This window comes from Natrix helvetica (assembly GCF_964273705.1).
Source record: "Natrix helvetica genome assembly, chromosome: 16".
NCBI lineage: Eukaryota > Metazoa > Chordata > Lepidosauria > Squamata > Natricidae > Natrix > Natrix helvetica.
Genome location: NC_138563.1, coordinates 9,870,653 through 9,893,328, shown reverse-complemented (window position 1 = coordinate 9,893,328; position 22,676 = coordinate 9,870,653). Strand labels below are relative to the sequence as shown.

The window sequence follows — 22,676 nt, the reverse complement described above, 5'->3', positions numbered from 1 at the left end:
GAGGATGGGTTATGTCATCCAATGCAAGCTAAGGAAGATAGGACATGTCATCCAATACAGGCCAAGGAAGATAGGACATGTCATCCAATGCAAGCTAAGGAAGATAGGACATGTCATCCAACACAACCCAAGGAAGATAGGACATGTCATCCAATACAGGCCAAGGAAGATAGGACATGTCATCCAATGCAAGCTAAGGAAGATAGGACATGTCATCCAATACAGGCCAAGGAAGATAGGACATGTCATCCAATGCAAGCTAAGGAAGATAGGACATGTCATCCAATGCAAGCTAAGGAAGATAGGACATGTCATCCAATACAGGCCAAGGAGGCTAGGTCATGTAATCCAACACAAGACAAGGAAGATAGGTCATGTAATCCAACTCCAGTTGAGAAGGACGGGTCATGTAATCTAATGCAGGCCAAGAAGGATAAGTCATGTATTGCAATGCAGCTCACGTAATCCAACACAACCCTATTCCCTCAACTCCAAAGATCGTGGTTTATGGGTGGTTTGGGAGGCTTCCAAACCTATTTGTTGCCCGGTCCTGGAGAACTTCGGAGCAGCACGGAATCTGCTCCACGTAGCCCCTTTTCGGAGGAAATCCCCATCACCGGGAGGTAAAATGGCTCACCAGCAATACGGAGCACTGATGCCATCTTAAAGCAGGGGTCTGGCTGGGGAATTCTGGGAGTTGAAGTCCACAGGTCTTAAAGTTGCCAAGGTTGGAGACCCTTGATCTAAAGACTGGAGACCCTTTTCTAGAGCCTTCAAGGATGAAATCGCCAGAAACCTCGCCAGGTGGCCTCTGCAACCAGCCAGCCCACTGAGGACCTCAGTAGATGGCTTCGTCCATATTGTCATCGCTGTCTCCCCCAAAATCTTCTCCATTGTCAAAATAGGACATGATGTAGTCAGTCTCCTGCAGCAGCAAAAAGACACAACAATAACAACCACAAGGGAAGCTGCTGAAATCCGGCATTTTCAGAGCCTGCTAAAAAAAACTTAGGAAGGTGGATTGGAGATTTAGATTTTAAATCCACTTTTGTCGGAAGCTGCGATGAGGTTCCAGCCCCCCCAAAGACGCCCTCGTTGGGGGACCTGGCACAGAATCTGACTCTGAGCATTGTCCCCTCGGCAAGATGGGCAGCATTGAAAGTTTAAAAATAAAGAGAGAAAGTAAAGGAAAAAGGAAAATATAATGAAGTAACGAAAAAGAGTAAAAATAAATAATAAAACAATAAAACAAAACAATAAAACAAAATAATAAAATAAAGTAAGGTAAAATAAAAGAATAAAATAAATGAAATATGAATGAAATGAAATGATAAAATAAAAATAAAATAATAAAGCAATAAAATAAATAATAAAGCAAAATAATAAAACAAATAATAAAATACAATAAAATAAATAAAGTGGAATGAATGAAATAAAATGAAATGATAAAACGAAAATAAAACAATAAAGCAAAATAATAAAATAAAATGAAAAATAGTAAAATAAAAGAAATAATAAAATAAAATAATAAAGCAAAATAATAAAACAATAAAATAAAATAATGAAAAATAGTAAAATGAAATAATAAAATGAAAAATAAAAAATGATAACATAAAAAAGAAAATAAAAGAAATAACATTGTGGGAGCTTCATCCCTGGAAGCTTTCAAGAAGGGACTGGATTTCCATCTGTCAGAAATGCTTGGGCAGGGGGTTGGACTAGATGACCTACAAGGTCCCTTCCAGCATCTCTTCTATTCTAATTCTGTGCTTCTCAACCTTGGCCATTTTAAGATGGACGGACTTCCGTTCCATGCTGGCTGGGGAATTCTGGGAGTTGAAGTCTACCCACCTCAAAATGGCGGAGATTGGGAAACGCTGCTCCCCCTAAAACTCAGGAGCAGCCATTTTGGGCCTTCTCCTCTGCTGTGGTTTCTCTTACCTCTTCAAACTCTTCTTCATCATACTCTTCCTCCTCTTCCTCCTTGCCTTCTTCACCCTCTTCCTTCTCCTCTTCCTCTTCCGATGTCACCTCTTCCTCTTTCTTTTCCAGGGTCTAGGAAACAATTAAAACAACTGGATCAAAATGTTGGCTACTTGGCAATTGGCACACATTATTTTAACATTTGCAGAATCCTGGGATTGTTTAAGCGCCATTTGCGACCTTCCCAACAAGCAAATCCCCCACAAAAAAAGGGGGAGCCACATTCACTTAATGACCAATGATTCGCTTAACGACCGTGGCTAAAAGGTTGTAAAATCAGGCGCCGCTCTCTTTTAACGAACGCCTTGCTTAGCAATGGAAATTCTAGTTCCCAATTCTGGTTGTAAGGCGAGGAGTACCTGTATGCTAAGCCACAAAACACAAGTTAAAACAAACCAAAGTTTGATATTGTGGTTAGATGATGGGCAACCCCTGGAAATGGGGAGGATTTTCGTCCAGGGAAATGTACGAAAAGAATTTGGAAATACAAGTAGCACTTGGCTTATGACCACCATTTCAGTTGCTAAGTGAGACAGTTAAGTGAATTTTGCCCCATTTTATGACCTTTCTTGCCACAGCTGCTAAGTGAACCACTGCAGGACTTCACTTAGTTGCGTGGTCATTAACGGGCTTCCCCACTGACTTTGCTTTGCCAAAGGGGATTTATGACTGCGACCATCATAAATACGAGTCAGTTGCCAAATTTTGATCACATGACGATGGGGAAGCTGCTACGGTCGTAACTGTGAAAAATGGCCATAAGTCACTCTTTTCAGTCCCACTGTAATTTTGAAGGTGGCTAAAGGAACTGTTGTGTGTAGAGGACTAGCTGTACGAGAAGAAAAACCTGTATGAGGTGAGTTGGACTAGATGACCTCTAAGGTCCCTTCCAACTCTGCTATTCTGTAAGAATATCCTGCTTGAGCAAAGAGGGCTGGACTAGAAGACCTCCAAGGTCCCTTCCAACTCTGTTATTCTGTAAGGATCTCCTGCTTGAGCAAAGAGGGCTGGACTAGAAGACCTCCAAGGTCCCTTCCAACTCTGTTATTCTGTAAGGATCTCCTGCTTGAGCAAAGAGGGCTGGACTAGAAGACCTCCAAGGTCCCTTCCAACTCTGTTATTCTGTAAGGATCTCCTGCCTGAGCAAAGGGGGCTGGACTAGAAGACCTCCAGGGTCCCTTCCAACTCTGTTAATCTGTAAAGATTCAACTTGAAAATAAAGGGGGGAAAAAAAACCTTATTCCGTCCCAGCCCGTGGGTTTTTTTTTCCTGGAAAGCCCTGCAGGAGATCTGCCTTACCTCCAACTTCTTGATGGCTTCCTCCTTGTCTGCAGGCACTTTGGTTTTCTGCTTGGGAACTGGGACCGCCGGCCCTGTGCCAGAAAAATAACAGAAAAGCTGATTACTTTTTATTTTATTACTTTTATTACTGAGCACTTTTTCCCTTGTCCTGCCTTCTGGTACTTTGGAGAATAAGTTGACCCCCCTCTTCTTTGTAGCAGGCAGCCCCTCAAATTTTGAAATCCTGTTATCTTGTCTCCCCTGGTCCTTCTCTTCCCTAGACTGGACATACCCAATTCCAGTAACCTTCGTTGTTTTATCTTCCAGTCCCCTGATCATCCTGGTTGCTCTTCTCTGCACTCTTTCCAGAGTCTCAATATCTTTTTATATACCATGGAGAAAAACAAAACTGGATACAGAAAAACAGAGTGGGAAGGGACCTTGCAGGTCATCTAGTCCAACCCCCGGCTCATTGGTCGATTGTTCTCACTGTTAGGGAATTTATCCTGAATTCCAGGTTGCTTCTCTCCTTGATTTAGTTTCCAACCATTGTTCCTTCTCCTGCCTTGAGGTGCTTTGGAGAATAATTTGAACGCACTTGTAAGTGGATCACAAGCTTCCTAACAGACAGAATCAAACGATCCATCCGTTAAACTATGGAAGTTTGCAGATGACACAACAGCAATTAGAACAATCTGGAACGGAACACACTCAAAACCGTAGAAAAATGGTGGTAGACTTTAGGAGAAGCCCCCCCATATTACCACCTCTTACGATACTGGACAACACAGCATCAACAGTGGAGACCTTCAAGTTTCTAGGTTCTGTCATATCTCAAGACCTAAAATGGACACCCAACATCAACGACGTCATCCAAAAAGCACAAGAAAGGATGTTTTTTCTGCGCCAACTCAGGAAGCTCAACCTGCCCAAAGAGCTGCTGATTCAGTTCTACAGAGGAAGGATTGAGTCTCTCATCTGCACCTCCATAACTGTCTGGTTTGGCTCTGCAACCCAACAAGAGAGACGGAGACTTCAGAGGAGAATCAGAGCTGCAGAAAAAACAATGGCTGCCAACCTGCCTTCCGTTGAGGACCTGCACACTGCAGGAGTCAAAAAGAGGGCTGGGAAAACATCTACAGACCCCTCGCATCCTGGACATCAATTGCTTCAACTCTTACCCTCAAAACGAGGCTATAGAGACTTTGGCCACCTAATGAGAAGGAAGAAGGACCCCCTGGAGAAGAGCCTCATGCTGGGAACGATGGAGGGCAAAAGAAGAAGAAGGGGACGGCAGAGAAGGAGGGGGCTGGATGGAGTCACCAAAGCAGTCGGCGTGAGCTTAAATGGACTCCAGAGGATGGGAGAGGACAGGAGGAACGTGGTCAGGGGTCAGACACAACTTCGCAACTAACAACAACAACAACACTAGACACAAGGACAGCTTTTTCCCCAATGCCATCACTCTGCTAAGCAACTAATTCCCGCAACACTGTCAAACTATTTACTAAGACTGTATTACTATTATTCTTCTCATCCTTCCTATCTCTTCCCACTTACGACTATAACCTCTTTACGATTTATATTGTAAATTGTAAAGCTTTTTTCCCCAAACGCCATCACTCTGCTACACAAATTCCCCCACCACTGTCAAACTATTCATTAAGTCTGCATTACTTATTACTATTAGTCTTCTCATCGTTCCTAACACCCATCTCCTCCCACTTATTACAGTACTGTACATTACTACTGTAACTAGGTTGCTTGTATCCTTATGATTTATACTGATATTGTTTCCTGATTGCTTATTTGCACCCTATGACTATCCTTAAGTGTTGTACCTTATGATTCTTGACGAATGTATCTTGTCTTTTTATGTACACTGAGAGTATCTGCACCAAAGACAAATTCCTTGTGTGTCCAATCAACACTTGGCCAATAAAGAATCACATTCCATTCCATTCCGTGGCAGCCCCTCAAATACTGGAAGACTGCTATCATGTCACCCCTAATTTTTCATTCAAACCCAAATCTTGAAGCCGTTCTTCATATGTTTTAGATGCTTTGGAGAATAGCTTCACACCCTTCCTCCCCTCTGTGGCAGCCCCTCAAATACTGGGAGATGCTCTCCTGTCTCCCCTGGTCCTTCTCTTCCCTAGACCAGCCAGGCCCAGTTCCTGCAATTGTTCATCATCTGTTTGAGCCTCCAGTCCCCTCATCATCCTGGTTGCTCTTCTCTGCACCCTTTCCAGGGTCTCAACCTCTTCTTTATAGTCTGGGGATCAAAACTGGATGTAGTATTATAGGTGTAATCTTACTAAGGCTTTATAAAGCGGCACTAATACTTCTAACACTTCACTAACTGAAGTGATTCGCTTAACAACCACAGCAAAAAACATCGTAAAATCAGCAGCTGATCGCTTAACGAGCAAACTGCCTAGCCACAGTCGCAAACTGTGGTCGTACGTTGAGGACATTGAACTGTTTATTCAAAAATTAAAGATGGAAATTGGATGTTCCCATCATTATTAGCTGCATACACCTACCCACCAAAAACAGCCTGAAATCCAACAGGCAAACTTTGCTCACATTAGTGAGATTTTCCTTCAGGAAAGAAGTGGGGCCACCTTTCCTGCTACAGAGGTTTGGGAAGATTATATTTCCTCCACAGATAATAAAATACAATACAATACAATAGTAGAGTTGGAAGGGACCTTGGAGGTCTTCTAGTCCAACCCCCTGCCTAGGCAGGAAACCTTATACCGCTTCAGACAAATGGCTATCCAACATAAAGACTTCCAGTCTTGGGGCATTCACAACTTCTGGAGGCAACTTCTGTTCCACTGATTAATTGTTCTAACTGTCAGGAAGTTTCTCCTCAGTTCTAAGTTGCTTCTCTCCTTGATTAGTCTCCACCCATTGCTTCTTGTTCTACCCTCAGGTGCCTTGGAGAATAGTTTGATTCCCTCTTCTTTGGGGCAACCCCTGAGATATTGGAAGACTGCTATCATGTCTCCCCTAGTGCTTCTTTTCATTAAAATAGACCTACCCAGTTCCTGCAATGACTTACTTTGTTTTCGAGTCTTCTTCACCCGAATTTTTAGTTCAGGAGGGAGCTGCTTCCAATCTGCAGAGATCAGCAAAGATTTAATCGAGCAATTAAAATTTAGCCCCAACGTGCTCTGGTGGGATTTTAAAGAAATAAATAATTAGAAACTCTCCATCTCTTGGGCAAAATTTAGAGCAGGGATGCCCACTGTTGGCAACTTTAAAACTTCAACTCCCAGAATTCCCCAGCCAAAATGATTTAGAGACAAGGTGACTCTTAACCCTTCCCCAAGATTGAGGAGGAAAAAAAATCCAGATTTGGCTCCTGTGCCTTTGCCAATATCAACTATTTAGTACAGTAGTCCTTGACTTATAACAATTCGTTTAGTGACGGTTTGAGGTTACGTCACTGAAAAAAGGGACTTATGTATTTTTCAAATTTTTCAATTCAATTTTTTCAAAAAAAAAAAAGTTCACATGTATGGCCATTGTAGCATTCTATGGTCATGTGATCAGAACTCAGACACTTGCGTCGAAATAGACAAGCTCACGAAAGAGCTCAAAGACCAAGACGAATCCGAGTACTGCTTAGTATGGGACTTATGGTACAATTGGCCAGAGGAAAGAGGGGGGCAAAAAGGGAAAGCAATAAAGGGAAGAGACGAGACCAAGGAACCATAAAATAAATACAAAACCACAGAATCAACAAGAGGGGAAAGTACAGAATAGACTGGATGCAAAAATAGTACGGAATAAGAAATGTAAGAGAATCAAAGGTATCTAAAAGATGTAATGTATGGAATTAATAGAGATAAAAGGTATGTAAAAATATGTTTGTTTGTGTGTGTATGTTATGTCAAAGCACCTGGTTTGCCCAAATATGGGAGGGAGCATACTGCTTCCCTTTTGCCTTTCAGGCAGGAAACCATTTTTGTGTTGCGTTTGTGCTGATAAATAAACGAAGGGAGACTAGTATAGATCTATTTCAAGCTATTTAGCTCTCATCAGCTAGCGATACCCTTACTGGGATTCAAACCTGGGCTGTTTTTACATGTTAGGCAGTTGTATTAGCCTCTAAGACACAAGCTCTCCTCCCTTATCTATTTAATCTATTTATTATTATACAATACAATACAATACAATACAATAGTAGAGTTGGAAGTGACCTTGGAGGTCTTCTAGTCCAACCCCCTGCCTAGGCAGGAAACCCTATACCGTTTCAGACAAATAGCTATCCAACATCTTCTTAAAGACTTCCAGTGTTGGGACATTTACGACTTCTGGAAGCAACTTCTGTTCCACCGATTAATTGTTCTAACAGTCAGGAAATTTCTCTTCAGTTCTAAGTTGCTTCTCTCCTTGATTAGTTTCCACCCATTGCTTCTTGTTCTACCCTCAGGTGCTTTGGAGAATAGCTTGGCTCTCTCTTCTTTGTGGCAACCCCTGAGATATTGGAATAATGCTATCGTGTCTCCCCTAGTCCTTCTTTCTCTTAAGCTAAACATACCCAGTTCCTGCAACCGTTCTTCATATGTTTTAGTCTCCAGTCCCCTAATCTTCTTTGTTGCTCTTCTCTGCACTCTTTCTAGAGTCTCCACATCTTTTTTACATCGTGGCGACCAGAACTGAATGCAGTATTCCAAGTGTGGCCTTACCAAGGCATTATAAAGTGGTATTAACACTTCACGTGATCTTGATTCTATCCCTCTGTTTATGCAGCCTAGAACTGTGTTGGCTTTTTTGGCAGCTGCTGCACACTGCTGGCTCATATTTAAATGGTTCTCCACTATGACTCCAAGATCCCTTTCACAGTTACTACTACTGAGTAAGGTATCACCTATACTGTACCTGTGCATTCCGTTTTTGTTGCCTAAATGTAGAACCTTACTCTTTTCACCATTGAATTTCATTTTATTAGATAGTGCCCAATGTTCAAGTTTGTCAAGATCCTTCTGTATTTTAAGCCTGTCTTCTGGAGTGTTGGCTATTCCTGCCAGCTTGGTATCATCTGCAAATTTGATGAGTTCCCCATTTATTCCCTCATCCAAATCATTGATGAAGATGTTGAAGAGTACTGGGCCTAAAACAGAGCCTTGGGGTACTCCACTGCATACTTCCCTCCATGTAGATGCAGTTCCATTGAGAACTACACGTTGAGTGCGGTTGGTCAGCCAGTTACCAATCCATCTGGTGGTGATGCTGTCTAACCCACATTCTTCTACTTTATCTAGTAGTAGGTTATGGTCTACCTTATCAAAAGCCTTACTGAAGTCCAAGTAAACTATATCAACGGCATTCCTCTGGTCCACTAATTTTGTCACATTATCAAAGAATGCAATAAGATTAGTCTGGCATGATCTGTTTTTGACAAATCCATGTTGGCTTTTGGCTATTACTTTGTTTGCTTCTAGGTGTTCGCAAATTCGTTGCTTGATTATTTTTTCCAGAATCTTTCCTGGTATTGAGGTTAGGCTGATAGGTCTGTAGTTTCCTGGATCTAATTTTTTCCCTTTTTTGAAGATGGGAACCACATCAGCTCTTTTCCAGTCCTCTGGTAATTCCCCGGTGCTCCAGGATCTCTGAAAGATATAATTCAGTGGTTCTGAGATCTCGTCTGCTAGTTCCTTCAGAACTCTGGGGTGTAATCCATCCGGTCCTGGTGATTTGAACTCGTCTAGGGTAGACAGGTGCTCACTTACCATTTTCTTCCCTATTTCAATTTGTGTTCCTAATTTTGTGGTGCTGCTTTTGATAGGTTGGACTGTTTTATCCCTTTGTGTAAAGACAGATGCAAAACATGAGTTAAATAGTTCTGCTTTCTCCCTGTTGCTTGTCACCTTCTTGCCACTTTCTCCTAGCAATGGACCAATTGTTTCCTTAACTTTTTTCTTGTTTTTAACATGTTGGAAGAAGCTTTTTTTGTTAATTTTTACTTTTGTGGCAAGCCTTTCTTCATTGTGAGCCTTAGCTTTCCTCACTTCATCTTTACAGGCTCGGGCTATTTGCTGATATTCTGCCTTAGTTATGTCCCCCTCCTTCCATTTTTTATACTTACTTTTTTTGTCTTTCAGTTTGTCAGATAGTTGTTTATGCAGCCATGCTGGTTTCTTTTGGGAGCTGTTATTTTTCTTCTTCATTGGTATTGTGTTAGACTGGGCTTTTCTAATCTCATTTTTCAAAATTTCCCAAGCTTCTTGAGTTGTTTTCCCCTCGAGGATTCTCATCCATGGAATTTTTCCCAAGCTCTCTCTAAGTTTATTGAAATTAGCTTTCTTAAAGTCCAAGACTCTAGTTTGACTTTGTTCTACTACTTGTGTTTGGATAATGTTGAATTCCAATATTGCATGGTCACTTGCCCCCAGGGTTCCTATGGCTTCAACACCTTCTATCATTTCCTCTCTGTTAGTGAGAATTAAGTCCAGTATGGCTGATCCCCTTGTTCCCTTCTCTACCTTTTGGGAAACAAAGTTGTCTGCTAGGTTTGTTAGGAACCTGTTGGATCTTCCACTTGGTGCAGAGTTTGTTTCCCAGTTGATGTCAGGGTAGTTAAAATCTCCCATTACTATTGTGAATTATTATGTCAAAGGTATGCCCAAATATGGGAGGGAGCATTTTGCTTCCCTTTTGCCTGGAGCTGAAAGGCAAAAGGGAAGCAGTATGTTCCCTCCCATATTTAGGCATACCAGGTGCTTTGACTAAACACTTAATCATTTCCTTGGCTCAGCTGCTAAGGGGGAAGAGCTTGTGGCTTAGAGGTTAATACAGCTGCCTAACATATAAAAATCAGCCCAGATTCAAATTCCAGTAAGGGTATGGCTAGCTGATGAGAGCTAAATAGCTTGAAATAGATCTATACTACTCTGCCTTTATTTATTTATCAGCACAAATGCAACATATACATACATACATACATACATACATACATACATACCTATAGAGAGCTACATAAGATAGATAGATAGATGATAGATAGGTAGGTAGGTAGGTAGGTAGGTAGGTAGGTAGATAGATAGATGATAGATAGATAGATAGATAGATAGATAGATAGATAGATAGATAGATGATAGATAGATAGAAGAAACACAGTGGATATTTTAAAAGTTGTAGAAGTGTTACAAAGACAATATAAATGTATAATTACAAAAAACCTCAGACACTTGACAACTGACTCTTATTTATGATGGTTGCAGTGCGGGGAGGGGGGGTTGTCACGGGACCTCCTTTTGCGACCTTCTGACAATCAAGGTCAATGAGGAAGCCAGATTCACTTAACAACCGTGTTACTAACTTAACAACCACAGTGATTCCCTTAACAACTACGGCAAGAAAGGTTGCAAAACGGGACAAAACTCACATAACAAATGTTTCCCTTAGCAACAGCAATTTTGGGCGTAAGTCGAGGACCGCCTGTACAAGAACCCCCAAGAAATCCAAACCTTTCTTCTCGCCCTCACCTGGATTCCACTCCATGGGGTTGTCCGTTGGGCCCACCATCTGATACTTGTCAGAATAGCGCTCAATATCTGGAGAAATTAAAAATTCGGGAATTAGCGATGCCCTCGGGAGGGCGAGAAGGTGGAGGAGGGGAGCAGGCAGAGATGGCGGGCGGGGTTAAACACGTCATTAGTTGGGAATCACGGCACAATCACAAAAATCCCGAGTCGCAGCGCCCTCCCCGCGAATTTCGCTGACCCTTCTCTAGCGCCAATTTAGGCGCTTGACCGTTAGCAGACCCGATCTGCAGATGTTTTGAATAATGGGGAAACTAGCAGGTAGAAAAGGGGGAAAAAAGGAATTGAAGACAAAAAGAAAAGGTAAGAGAAAAATTCCCATGCCAACGATTCAATGACATCACAGAAGCTCAGCCAATCACGGGGCAGAAATTATTTCAAGGACGTCACGGTTTGAGGCTCGATGCCGCTCCAATGGCAGAAAGCGAAGAGGAACGAAAGAGTCTCTTGAGGCGGGGGAAGGAGGAGAGTGCCAAAGTTGGCTTGGGACTCAACATTAAGAAAACCAAGGTCATGGCATCTGGCCAATAGATGGGGGAGAAATGGAGGGAGTGGCAGGTTTTATTTTCCTGGGCTCCAGGATCACCGCAGATGGGGACGGCAGCCAAGGAATTAAAAGAGGTTTGTTCCTGGGGAGGAAAGTGGTGGCAAATCTAGACAGCATCCTAAAAAGCAGAGACATCACCCTGCCAATCAAAAATACCTATAGTCAAGACGATGGTTTTCCCAGTTGCAATGGATGGCTGTGAAAGTTGGACCATAAGGAAGGCTGAGCGTCAAAGAATGGAGGCCCTTGAACTCTGGTGCTGGAGAAGACTCCTGCATTGAGTCCCTTGGACTGCAAGGCCATCCAACCGGTCAGTCCTAGAGGAGATCAACCCTGGCTGCTCTTTAGAAGGCCGGATCCTGAAGAGGAAACTCAAAGACTTTGGCCACCTAAGGAGAAGGAAGAAGGACCCCCTGGAGAAGAGCCTCATGCTGGGAACGATGGAGGGCAAAAGAAGAAGAAGGGGACGGCAGAGAAGGAGGTGGATGGATGGAGTCACCAAAGAAGTCGGCCTGAGCTTCAATGGACTGCAGAGGATGGTAGAGGACAGGAAGGCCTGGAGGAACGTGGTCCATGGGGTCACGATGGGTGGGACACAACTTCACAACTAACAACAACTACTTTATCTATCTATCTATCTATCTATCTATCTATCTATCTATCTATCTATCTATCTATCTATCTATCATCTATCTATCCTGCGAGTCCCTTGGACTGCAAGGCCATCCAACCGGTAAGTCCTAGAGGAGATCCACCCTGACTGCTCTTTAGAAGGCCAGATCCTGAAGAGGAAACTCAAAGACTTTGGCCACCTAATGAGAAGGAAGAAGGACTCCCTGGAGAAGAGCCTCATGCTGGGAAGGATGGAGGGCAAAAGAAGAAGAAGGGGACGGCAGAGAAGGAGGTGGCTGGATGGAGTCACCAAAGAAGTCGGCCTGAGCTTCAATGGACTGCAGAGGATGGTAGAGGACAGGAAGGCCTGGAGGAACGTGGTCCATGGGGTCACGATGGGTGGGACACAACTTCACAACTAACAACAACTACTTTATCTATCTATCTATCTATCTATCTATCTATCTATCTATCTATCTATCTATCTATCATCTATCTATCCTGCGAGTCCCTTGGACTGCAAGGCCATCCAACCGGTAAGTCCTAGAGGAGATCAACCCTGACTGCTCTTTAGAAGGCCAGATCCTGAAGAGGAAACTCAAAGACTTTGGCCACCTAATGAGAAGGAAGAAGGACTCCCTGGAGAAGAGCCTCATGCTGGGAAGGATGGAGGGCAAAAGAAGAAGAAGGGGACGGCAGAGAAGGAGGTGGCTGGATGGAGTCACCAAAGCAGTCGGCCTGAGCTTCAATGAACTCTAGAGGATGGGAGAGGACAGGAGGAACGTGGTCTAGGGGTCAGACACAACTTCGCAACTAACAACAGCAACAACACGGTTTTCTCAGCCACTCGATACCTTTTTTGGGGGCCAAAGGTTTGATGAAATACGGCAAGTTCTTCATGGCTCCTCTCAGTTCCTGCTTTAGGGCAAGCATGTATTCCACCTCCTCTCCAGCCAGCAACGGAAGGGGTTTATATTCCAGCGGCTACAGAAACAAGCCAGTTTTAAAAAAGAACTTGAGAATGTGTTGTCTCCCTTCCCACAACATGTTTCATCAAGTATTAAATTAGCTCATTTTCTGGATCGGTTTAACACCCTGAAGCAGCAACAGCCCGACCGCTGAGGTCCAGCAATCTAAAGGTAAAGGTAAACACATGTGCTAGTCGTTCCAGACTCAAGGGGGCGGTGCTCATCTCCTTTTCAAAGCCGATAGAGCCAGCTCTGTCCGAAGACGTCTCCATGGTCACGTGGCCGGCATTACTCAACGCCGAAGGTGCACGGGACGCTGTTCCCTTCCCACCAAAGATGGTCCTTATTTTCCTACTTGCTTTCAAACTGCTAGGTTGGCAGAAGCTGGGACAAGTCACGGGAGCTCACTCCGTTACGCGGCGCTGGGGATTCGAACCGCCAAACTGCCAACTTTTCTGATCTACAAGCTCAACGTCTTAGCCCCTGAGCCCTGCAATCTGGGAATCCACAATTACGGTAACAAACCACAGGTGCTTCCTGTGTTGTGGGAATGCAGCCCCTTTCACTGATTCACGAAAGGGGGTTGCAGCAGCCCAGCCTTAAACCTTGAGCTTGGGCTGGTTACAGGTGGCCCTTGATTTACCACCACTGAGTGACTGTTCCAAGTTACAACGGCATTGGAAAGAAGTGATTTATGACTGTTTTCCATTCCACATGGTCACGTAACCCAAAAAATAATTTTCAGCCTATTTAGAAATAGGAGAATAGTAGAATGATATGATCCAATAGAAAGAAATATTGTTAACAAGGAAAAAACATGTTTCAATTAGAATGTGTGGGAATCATATCAAGAACCTAAAAGGTGTTAAATAATTACCTTATTATCTATTTTATAATAATTTTATTATATATATATTTATTTTATATTGATTATATAAAACTTGAAATCTGGAACTTGAAGATTCATATTGTTAATGGAAAACAGATGGAAGAGAAATGATAGACTGTTTATTTTGAAAGGGAAAGAAAAATTATATTGTTTGCACATGTTAAAAAACTAGAAATTGGAAAATAGGAGAAGGAAAGTAATATGGCTAAAATTGAAATAATGGAAATATAACGTAAAATGAATTATGTCTTTTGGTGGGAATGTTAAAGGGGGAATTCGGATAACGCTCCGTTCATAAAAGAATTTTTATTATGCAACAAAAATAAATAAAAAATCTTAAAAGAAAAAAAAATGTTCAGCTTGTAAGAGGCATATCGAGTCTGGGCGTGTGTCATAAATACCTTTAAAAAGTCCAAACAAAAACTCAAACTCATGATCCATCACAAAAAGGGAAATTTAAATGGACTTAATGGTTTTTCACGGGCACTGAAATATACTCAAAACTCTCCCAAAGTCTTCCTATGGATACAAAAACGGACGGAATTATCTTTATGTTGAAACGACAAAGATCGTTCAGTAATATTGGCTTTTAATAGAGATTGTCCTCGAGTTATGACTGTTTTGTTCAGTGACCATTTAATGTTACGACCCATGCTGAAGGAAGGGAGTTAGGATGGCCCTGGGAGTTTGATAAAACGTTCTGAAAAGTCGTGGCCATTGTTAGTTTCCGATTAAGTATCCAAAGTCTTTCCCATTTAGCCAATTCCACATTATAACCAAAGTTTTTCGCCCAGGCGACCATAGTTTCTTTGACATGTTCTTCCTCAAATTTATATCCCAACAGAAATCTGTACAGCACTTTGATCAACCCATCTTCTGTCTGTATCAGGTGTTCTATACAGATGGCATCTTCCCCCAGCATGGCTCTCCAAAAAATTTAGAAATTTGGCCCCAAATTGTTGGAAGTGCAAAAAAAAAACACCAGGCACCTTTTTTCCGTATGTGGTGGACATGCAATGATGCAAAAAGATATTGTAAAATCATACAATCATGGTTGGAACAAACGGTGGGAGATCAAATTTTGTTCAAGCCAGAAATTTTTCTCCTAGGCATAATACCGGAGGAGTATAAGAAAGATGTGCGTTATCTAATTATACATGTACTAACTGTGGCGCGTTTAACTTATGTGCAGTATTGGAAAAAAGAAAATATCCCAACAGCGTTAGACATAATTAGGAAAATGTTGGCCTGTGCAGAAGCAGATAGGCTCACCCTCGAATTAAAAAATAAAGGGGAATTGGAATATTATGAAGTTTGGAATAGATTGTATTACTGGTATAAGATGACAAGACTGGAAAAATTGGAAACCATCTGATTGGATAGAAGGATAGATAATGACCTAAGCAGGCTAACAGCTATTGGATGAGATTATCTGTATATAATGTGACTGTATGGTGACTACGACTTCGCTATGCTGCACTGTTTTAAATGCAAAAACAATAAAATATATTTTTTTTAAAGGACAATGAAAAATTGGGGAGGCATTTAAGGAAGTCCGAAGGAAACCAAACAACTCACAGGGAAGAGAGGGGATGGCTTCAGGGTGGGAGGGGGCAAGGCCTCCCCCTTCCCGATGCCCACCGCCTCAACATTGAAGGTCATATGGCCACCCCGGCCCCTTCCTCTTCCTCCTCTTCCGGCCATGAGGAGACCCTGGGGGGGGGAAAAACATTAAAAAGATTACCAAAAGTTGGAAGACAAGAAATCCTCAAATAAGCGATTGGGCCTGAAATCAGGAATTTCTGCAGATGATGGGCCTTCTAGGAGGGACCATTTGAGAAAAAAAAGTGACACGAATGTTTTTTCAGACTTATGACGGCTGCAGCATCCCCACGATCACATGATTGAAATTTAGCTAATTATTCCTATATCTATACATTTAAACTGTACATTAAACTGTAATTAGGAATGGATGAAAACCGTATTTGAATAACAAATGGTTATGTTAGCACTGTCAAAAAGGATCGTGATTTATACAAAATTATTATTTTTTAAAAAGGTATTTGCATTTTAAAGTTTGAAATTTTCAATAAAGGTTCAAAAAAAAAATTTTTTTTTAAAAAAAGAAAGAATTTCAACTGTTTGGCAACTGACTCATATTTATGACGGCCGTAATGTCCCTAGGTCACGTGTTCCCGTTTTGTGACCTTCTGACCGGCAAAGTGAATGAGGAAGTCAGAATCAACTTAACAACCGGGTTACAAATTTAACAACCACAGTGATTCGCTTAACGACCATGGCAAGAAAGGTCGTAAAGTGGGACAAAACTCACTTAACAACTGTCTTGCTTAGCAACAGAAATTCTGAGCTGTATTGTGGTTGTAAGTCGAGGACTAACCTGTGTTCAGTTACTGCATTATTATTTGTATTGGACTCCACTGATATTACAAGAACCAGCCTGTCCCATTCAGACGTTACTAAATGCAGTTGATCTGGGTTTACACGGGTCATGAGAACACAGCCGGGGTAGGGGGTGCATTTTCCTCACCACTGCTGCTCATGGCTCTCCCCTCCTTTAGGGTCCCGGAAACTAGGCCTAAGCGACTGCAGCTAGAAATACAGTTCCTCAATGCAATCTATGTCATTGCATACCTATGCTATAGGTAAAGGAAAAGCTTCCCCTCGCACATCTGTGCTAGTCGTTCCCAACTCTAAGGGGCGGTGCTCATCTCCGTTTCAAAGCCGAAGAGCCAGTGCTGTCCGAAGACGTCTCTGTGGTCATGTGGCTGGCATGACTCAACGCCGAAGGCGCCCGGAACGCTCTTCCCTTCCCACCAAAGGTGGGCCCTTTTTTTCCACTTGCATTTCTTACGTGCTTTCGAACTGCTAGGTTGGCAGACGCTGGGACAAGTCACGGGAGCTCACTCCATTACGCAGCACTAGGGATTCGAACCGCTGAACTGCCGACCTTTCTGATTGACAAGCTCAGCATCTTAGCCACCTAGTTATATCAGGCTGCAAACATGCAACCCACCAGCAGAGGGCAGCAAAGATGCAGCAGTATCTGCAAGGCAGGAATCATACTTGAAAAAAATCAGTTGGCTGACCAGAGAAAAAACCATTTAAAAGAGGGGTTTCCCCCCCCCCCACAAAACTTGGCCATTTTTAAGATGCCTGGACTTCAACTCCCAGAATTCCCCAGGGAGGATGCCTTGGCAAGACTAAGAGGAACACGGAAGGTCTTTCAATTTGCTGTGATCTTCCACCTTGATAATAGAGCCATTCTAGAAATAGACTCCCTCCAAGTTGAAAGCTAAGTCTGCAGGCAAAAATAAAGATTTAAAACACTCACACACAGACAGTTTTTCAAACTGGGCCACCTTAAGATGGGTGAACGTCCGTCCACCTTAACTTGGCCTTAAGTTGGGAGAAACTCCAATTCAAGCTGTCTTTATTTACCAAATTTATATAGCCACCCCTAGGGGGCGCAGCACACAGCAATAGATAAAGACAAAAATGGCAAATACTATAAATATAACAGCAATGTAAAATTATATCAGTGGAGGTTTTCAAGAAGGGCCTGTGGACAGCCATTTTTCTGGGATGATATAGACTATAGTGTCCTGCTTGAGCAGGGGGTTGGACTAGAAGACCTCCAAGGTTCCTTCCAACTCTGTTAATCTGATGAATAGAATAGAATATAAATAGGAATAGAGTAGAGAATATAAAATAGAATAGAATATAAAATAGGAATCGAATATAGAATAGAATAGAATATAAATAGGAATAGAATAGAATATAGAATAGAATAGAATTCTTTATTGACCAAGTGTGACTGGACACAGAAGGAATTTGTCTTTGGTGCAGATGCTCTCAGTGTACATAAAGAAAAATAAAATAGAATAAATTCATCAAGAACCATAAGCTATTCATAATCATAAGTTAAACTTAAAAAGCTACAAATTGTAATATATTATTTTGTCTGTTCCTCTATTATTTGTTCTTTAAATTATTATTGCTTTTAATGTTTTTATTTCTAATGCTGGTCTGTGACTGAAATAAAAATTGATTTAGGCAATATAAAAACCCATAATAAAGAATCATAATAAACCCAGAATCCCAAGTGAAGAACAACACTTCAACAACAAAATAACAGAGTTGGAAGGGACCTTAGAGGTCTTCTAGTCCAACTGCTGTACAAGCAGGAGAACTTATACCGGTATCATTCCAGACAAATGAGTGTCCAATCTCTCTTTGAAATCCTCCAGGGATGAAGCTCCCACAACTCCTGTTCCATGAGTTGATGGTTCTCCCTGTCAGGAAATTCCTCCTTATTTCCAGGTTGAATCTCTCCTTGGTCAGTTTCCATCCATTCTTCCTTCTCTGGCCTTCAAAGGTGCTTTGGAGAATAGCTTGACCATCTCACGGTTGTCCCAAAGGTGCTTTTTCAATTCCATTCCCTACCATCCAGTCAGAGCTGAAGAAGCTCCTTGGGTGAGAAGCGAAAGGTCTTCAAAGAAAAACCAGGAAGTCCAGTTGCCTTCTGAAAAAGCTAGGCTGGCTGTTCCTGTTGTTATTATGCATTAACGGAGTTGGAAGGGGCCTTGGAGGTCATCTAGTCCAACCCCCAAGCAGGAGACCCTACATCACGTCTTACAGATAACAGATTTAACTGAGTTGCAAGGGATCTTGGAGGCCATCTAGTCCAACCCCCAGGCCAAGCAGGAGACCCTACACCATTTCTTACAGATAACAGATTGAACTGAGTTGGAAGGGACCTTGGAGGCCATCTAGTCCAACCCCCAGGCCAAGCAGGAGACCCTACACCATTTCTTACAGATAACAGATTTAACTGAGTTGGAAGGGACCTTGGAGGCCATCTAGTCCAACCCCCAGGCCAAGCAGGAGACCCTACATCACTTCTTACAGATAACAGATTTAACTGAGTTGGAAAGGACCTTGGAGGCCGTCTAGTCCAACCCCCAGGCCAAGCAGGAGACCCTACATCACTTCTTACAGATAACAGATTTAACTGAGTTGCAAGGGACCTTGGAGGCCATCTAGTCCAACCCCCAGGCCAAGCAGGAGACCCTACTGCTACTTCTGACAAATGGCAGTCCCGAACCTTACCTGGTCCGACCCAGCAGAGGACTTCCGAGCGCGTGCGTCTCCCTTTGATCCCGGCCCGCCGCGAAGCGAACGCCGCCCCAGAAGCCGGATACTCCACGTTCGAAAGGGCGGAGCCTCTGGCTCGGGCAGCCAGTGAGAGAGAGGCGAGAGCGCTCAGGTTCGATACAAGCAACGTTCGAAAGAAGCTTGGCAGCCAATCAGGGAGATGAGGCGGGGAAAGGGGCGCGGCCTGAGAGGCTGTTGAAAACAAGGCGAGAGGAGGCGGGGTCGTGGTATAATTAGGCAGGAGCCGCTAAGCCCCTCCGCGGTCCTTTCAGCTCCCATCATCCACAGCCTCGGTCCTTGTTTTGCATGGTGGTGTTATAAGCAAGGGGAAATCAAATAGATGTAAAATAAGGGTCTGTTGTATCGGCGTTTTCGTTTATCTTAGTGAGTTTATGGCAACTTTACGACTTGTGGACTTCAACTCCCAGAATTCCTGAGTCAACTATGCTGGGAGTTGAAGTCCAAAAGGCATAAAATTGCTATAATTACCCCTCCCTCCCCTTAGATCAGGGGTGTCCAAACTTGGGAACTTTAAGACTTGTGGACTTCAACTCCCAGAATTCCCCAGCCGGCTGGGGAATTCTGGGAGTTGAAGTCCACAAGTCTTAAAGTTCCCAAGTTTGGACACCCCTCCTTAGATAATCACAATTTTTTCTTTAAGCTCTGCCAGGGGGCATCCTGGGGCATCCTTTGCTATTCAGAAAAAACTCAGTGGAGCTGGAGTAGGAGAATGGGATGGGGCACCACCTGGAAATCCTAGAAAGTACGTTCATCTGGGTTTAAGAGGATCTAAAGTCTAAACCTTTGCCTTGCTGGAAAAACTGGCTGAGCTGTGTTCTGTACCAGGGCTGAAACCAGGATCTCTTTAATGATGGCTTAAGATGTTGGTTTAGTTCATTCAACACAGTGCATCACCACCAGATCTAGTGGGTTATACAATGCAGGCAATAGGGTTGCCTAGGGGAAGCTGACCAGATGTGTTCAGAAAAGCAGGGTTGTGGGAACAAGGTCGCCATGGTATATGTGCAGATCAGTTTTCCTGATTGGAACACATATATGGAATTTGGGACTGGAATAAATTGAGTAGTAAATGCGGGTTGAGATGGATGCCCACTGGGAGGTCCCAAATTAGAAAGCTGTGCTTGCAAAGCTAAAGTAATATCGAAACCATCTTAACAGGGACTTTCAAACTGAGGAAGTAACAGCTTGCAATGTAGAAAATGTAGCTGCACTGTGTATATTTCTGCATATCCTGTTCCAACCACATAACCATGAACTGTGGTGTTTCCATGCCTTGCCACACCTACACAGGAAACTATTGTGTACGATTCGCGGAACCCTGCCCTCTTTTTTACCCTAATAAAAAGAGCTCCCCGAGACTGTTCGGGGCAGCGATTTCATCCCGAACGGTGTCACAGCCTTCTTTTCATGTGTCTCGCCCCCGGTATGAGAGGCAGCCTCAAACCGGGCCAAAATTCCCTCAGGTCGCCACTGCTAGTGGGGCCCCCTGGGATCGCCGCACAGGGTCCAGGGGGAGGTCCTTGTAGCATGATTTTTAAATGAGGGTTTCCTTATCCTGAACCCATCACCCAAGCCAGCTGGCCAGGAGGTATCTTAGCTGTGAAATGATGGGAATTGTAGTCAAACACACCTCGGGTGCACAGCTTAGGGAAAGTAGGATAAAATATTAGACCGGTTTACCAAGAAGCTGTCATTTCTCTGTTTCGGATGAAAAGGCGTGATTGCCTCTTGTACCTCAGGATGGGTTGCTGGGGAATTCTGGGAGTCGAAGTCCATAAATTTGAAAGCATTCTGGCTGGGGAATTCTGGGAATTGGATTTCACCCCTCTTAAAATGGCCAAAGTTGAGTAGGGCCAAAATGGCCTAACCAGGTCATACAAGGAGAATTGGCTGACTTCACCTGATTAATCTTAATCTTACAGAATAACAGAGTTGGAAGGGACCTTGGAGGTCTTCTAGTCCAACCCCCTTTGCTCAGGCAGGAGATCCTTACAGAATAACATAGTGGGAAGGGACCTTGGAGGTCATCTAGTCCAGCCCCCTTGCTCAAGCAGGAGATCCTTACAGAATAACAGAGTTGGAAGGGACCTTGGAGGTCTTCTAGTCCAACCCCCTTGCTCAAGCAGGAGATCCTTACAGAATAACAGAGATGGAAGGGACCTTGAAGGTCATCTAGTCCAGCCCCTTTGCTCAGGCAGGAGATCCTTACAGAATAACAGAGTGGGAAGGGACTTTTGAGGTCTTCTAGTCCAGCCCCCTTGCTCAAGCAGGAGATCCTTACAGAATAACAGAGTTGGAAGGGACCTTGGAGGTCTTCTAGTCCAGCCCCCTTCCTCAAGCAGGAGATCCTTACAGAATAACAGAGTTGGAAGGGACCTTGGAGGTCTTCTAGTCCAACCCCCTTGCTCAAGCAGGAGATCCTTACAGAATAACAGAGTTGGAAGGGACCTTGGAGGTCTATTTTTTTTTGAACAAAAATTTTATTGGTTTTACAAATTTTTTAGGATAAGGGGTAATGGGTAAGGGTACAAATTATGGCAGCTACATTGTGCAGAGAATGGCACCCCCTCACTCTCATAATATTCACTTGTTATTACATTGATACATTAAATAAAATATTATTTAACAATTTTTTTGACAGCATATTATACCTTATATCTTCAATATTTTCAATCTATTTTACATCCAACAGAAATGAATTCCCTATCTCAGCAATTGCAATGTTTTTCTGGCTCACTTTTGTGATCTAAGTTTTCTCGATGCTGCCTCTCCCCCCCCCCCCCCAAAGCTCCGGCACCTCCCGTGTCCTGCGTGTCCTGTGTAGTATCAACAACTTTATCTAGGAGAGCATTGTTTTTTTGTGTTGTGTCAATTCTAACTCTGCTATCCTGGGACCTTGGAGGTCTTCTAGTCCAACCCCCTTTGCTCAGGCAGGAGATCCTTACAGAATAACAGAGTGGGAAGGGACCTTGGAGGTCATCTAGTCCAACCCCCTTTGCTCAGGCAGGAGACCCTTACAGAATAACAGAGTTGGAAGGGAACTTGGGGGTCTTCTAGTCCAGCCGCCTTTGCTCAGGCAGGAGATCCTTACAGAATAACAGAGTTGGAAGGGACCTTGGAGGTCTTCTAGTCCAGCCCCCTTTGCTCAGGCAGGAGATCCTTACAGAATAACAGAGTTGGAAGGGACCTTGGAGGTCTTCTAGTCCAGCCCCCTTTGCTCAGGCAGGAGATCCTTAGAGAATAACAGAGTGGGAAGGGACCTTGGAGGTCTTCTAGTCCAGCCCCCTTTGCTCAGGCAGGAGATCCTTAGAGAATAACAGAGTGGGGAGGGTTAAATTAGCTTAGAAAATGGGATCAATGTGTTATTATTAATCTAAGAGAAATTTATATTGTGTTTGTTGGGAGGAGAGGGGTTACGAGTAATCTATTTTAAGATGGGGGGAGAGGAGGGGGCAAAGTATTTGGTATAATATTTGAAAGTGAATTTTTGTGGGGGGGTTGGGGGGGTATAGCATTTGTATGAGATTTATATTGTATGGCGGGGGGGTTGAAAAGGGGGAAAAATTGTTTGTACAAAACTCTTTTAATTAAAAAAAAACAGAGTGGGGAGGGACCTTGGAGGTCTTCTAGTCCAGCCCCTG

The 22,676-nt window shown here is 43.2% G+C and overlaps 1 protein-coding gene across 1 annotated transcript; it reads right to left on the bottom strand.

Annotated features, from left to right (window-relative positions):
- On the bottom strand, positions 1-19,072 carry POLR3GL (RNA polymerase III subunit GL). Its single transcript, XM_081967821.1, has 8 exons — positions 18,970-19,072; positions 15,418-15,552; positions 12,837-12,966; positions 10,767-10,835; positions 6,335-6,391; positions 3,283-3,356; positions 1,942-2,055; positions 1-925 (listed from the first exon to the last, which is right to left on the bottom strand). Exons 2-8 carry the CDS (start codon positions 15,541-15,543, stop codon positions 839-841), a joined length of 657 nt encoding a protein of 218 aa, XP_081823947.1. The 5' UTR covers positions 15,544-15,552; positions 18,970-19,072; the 3' UTR covers positions 1-838.
- Between the last annotated feature and the right edge of the window lie 3,604 nt (positions 19,073-22,676).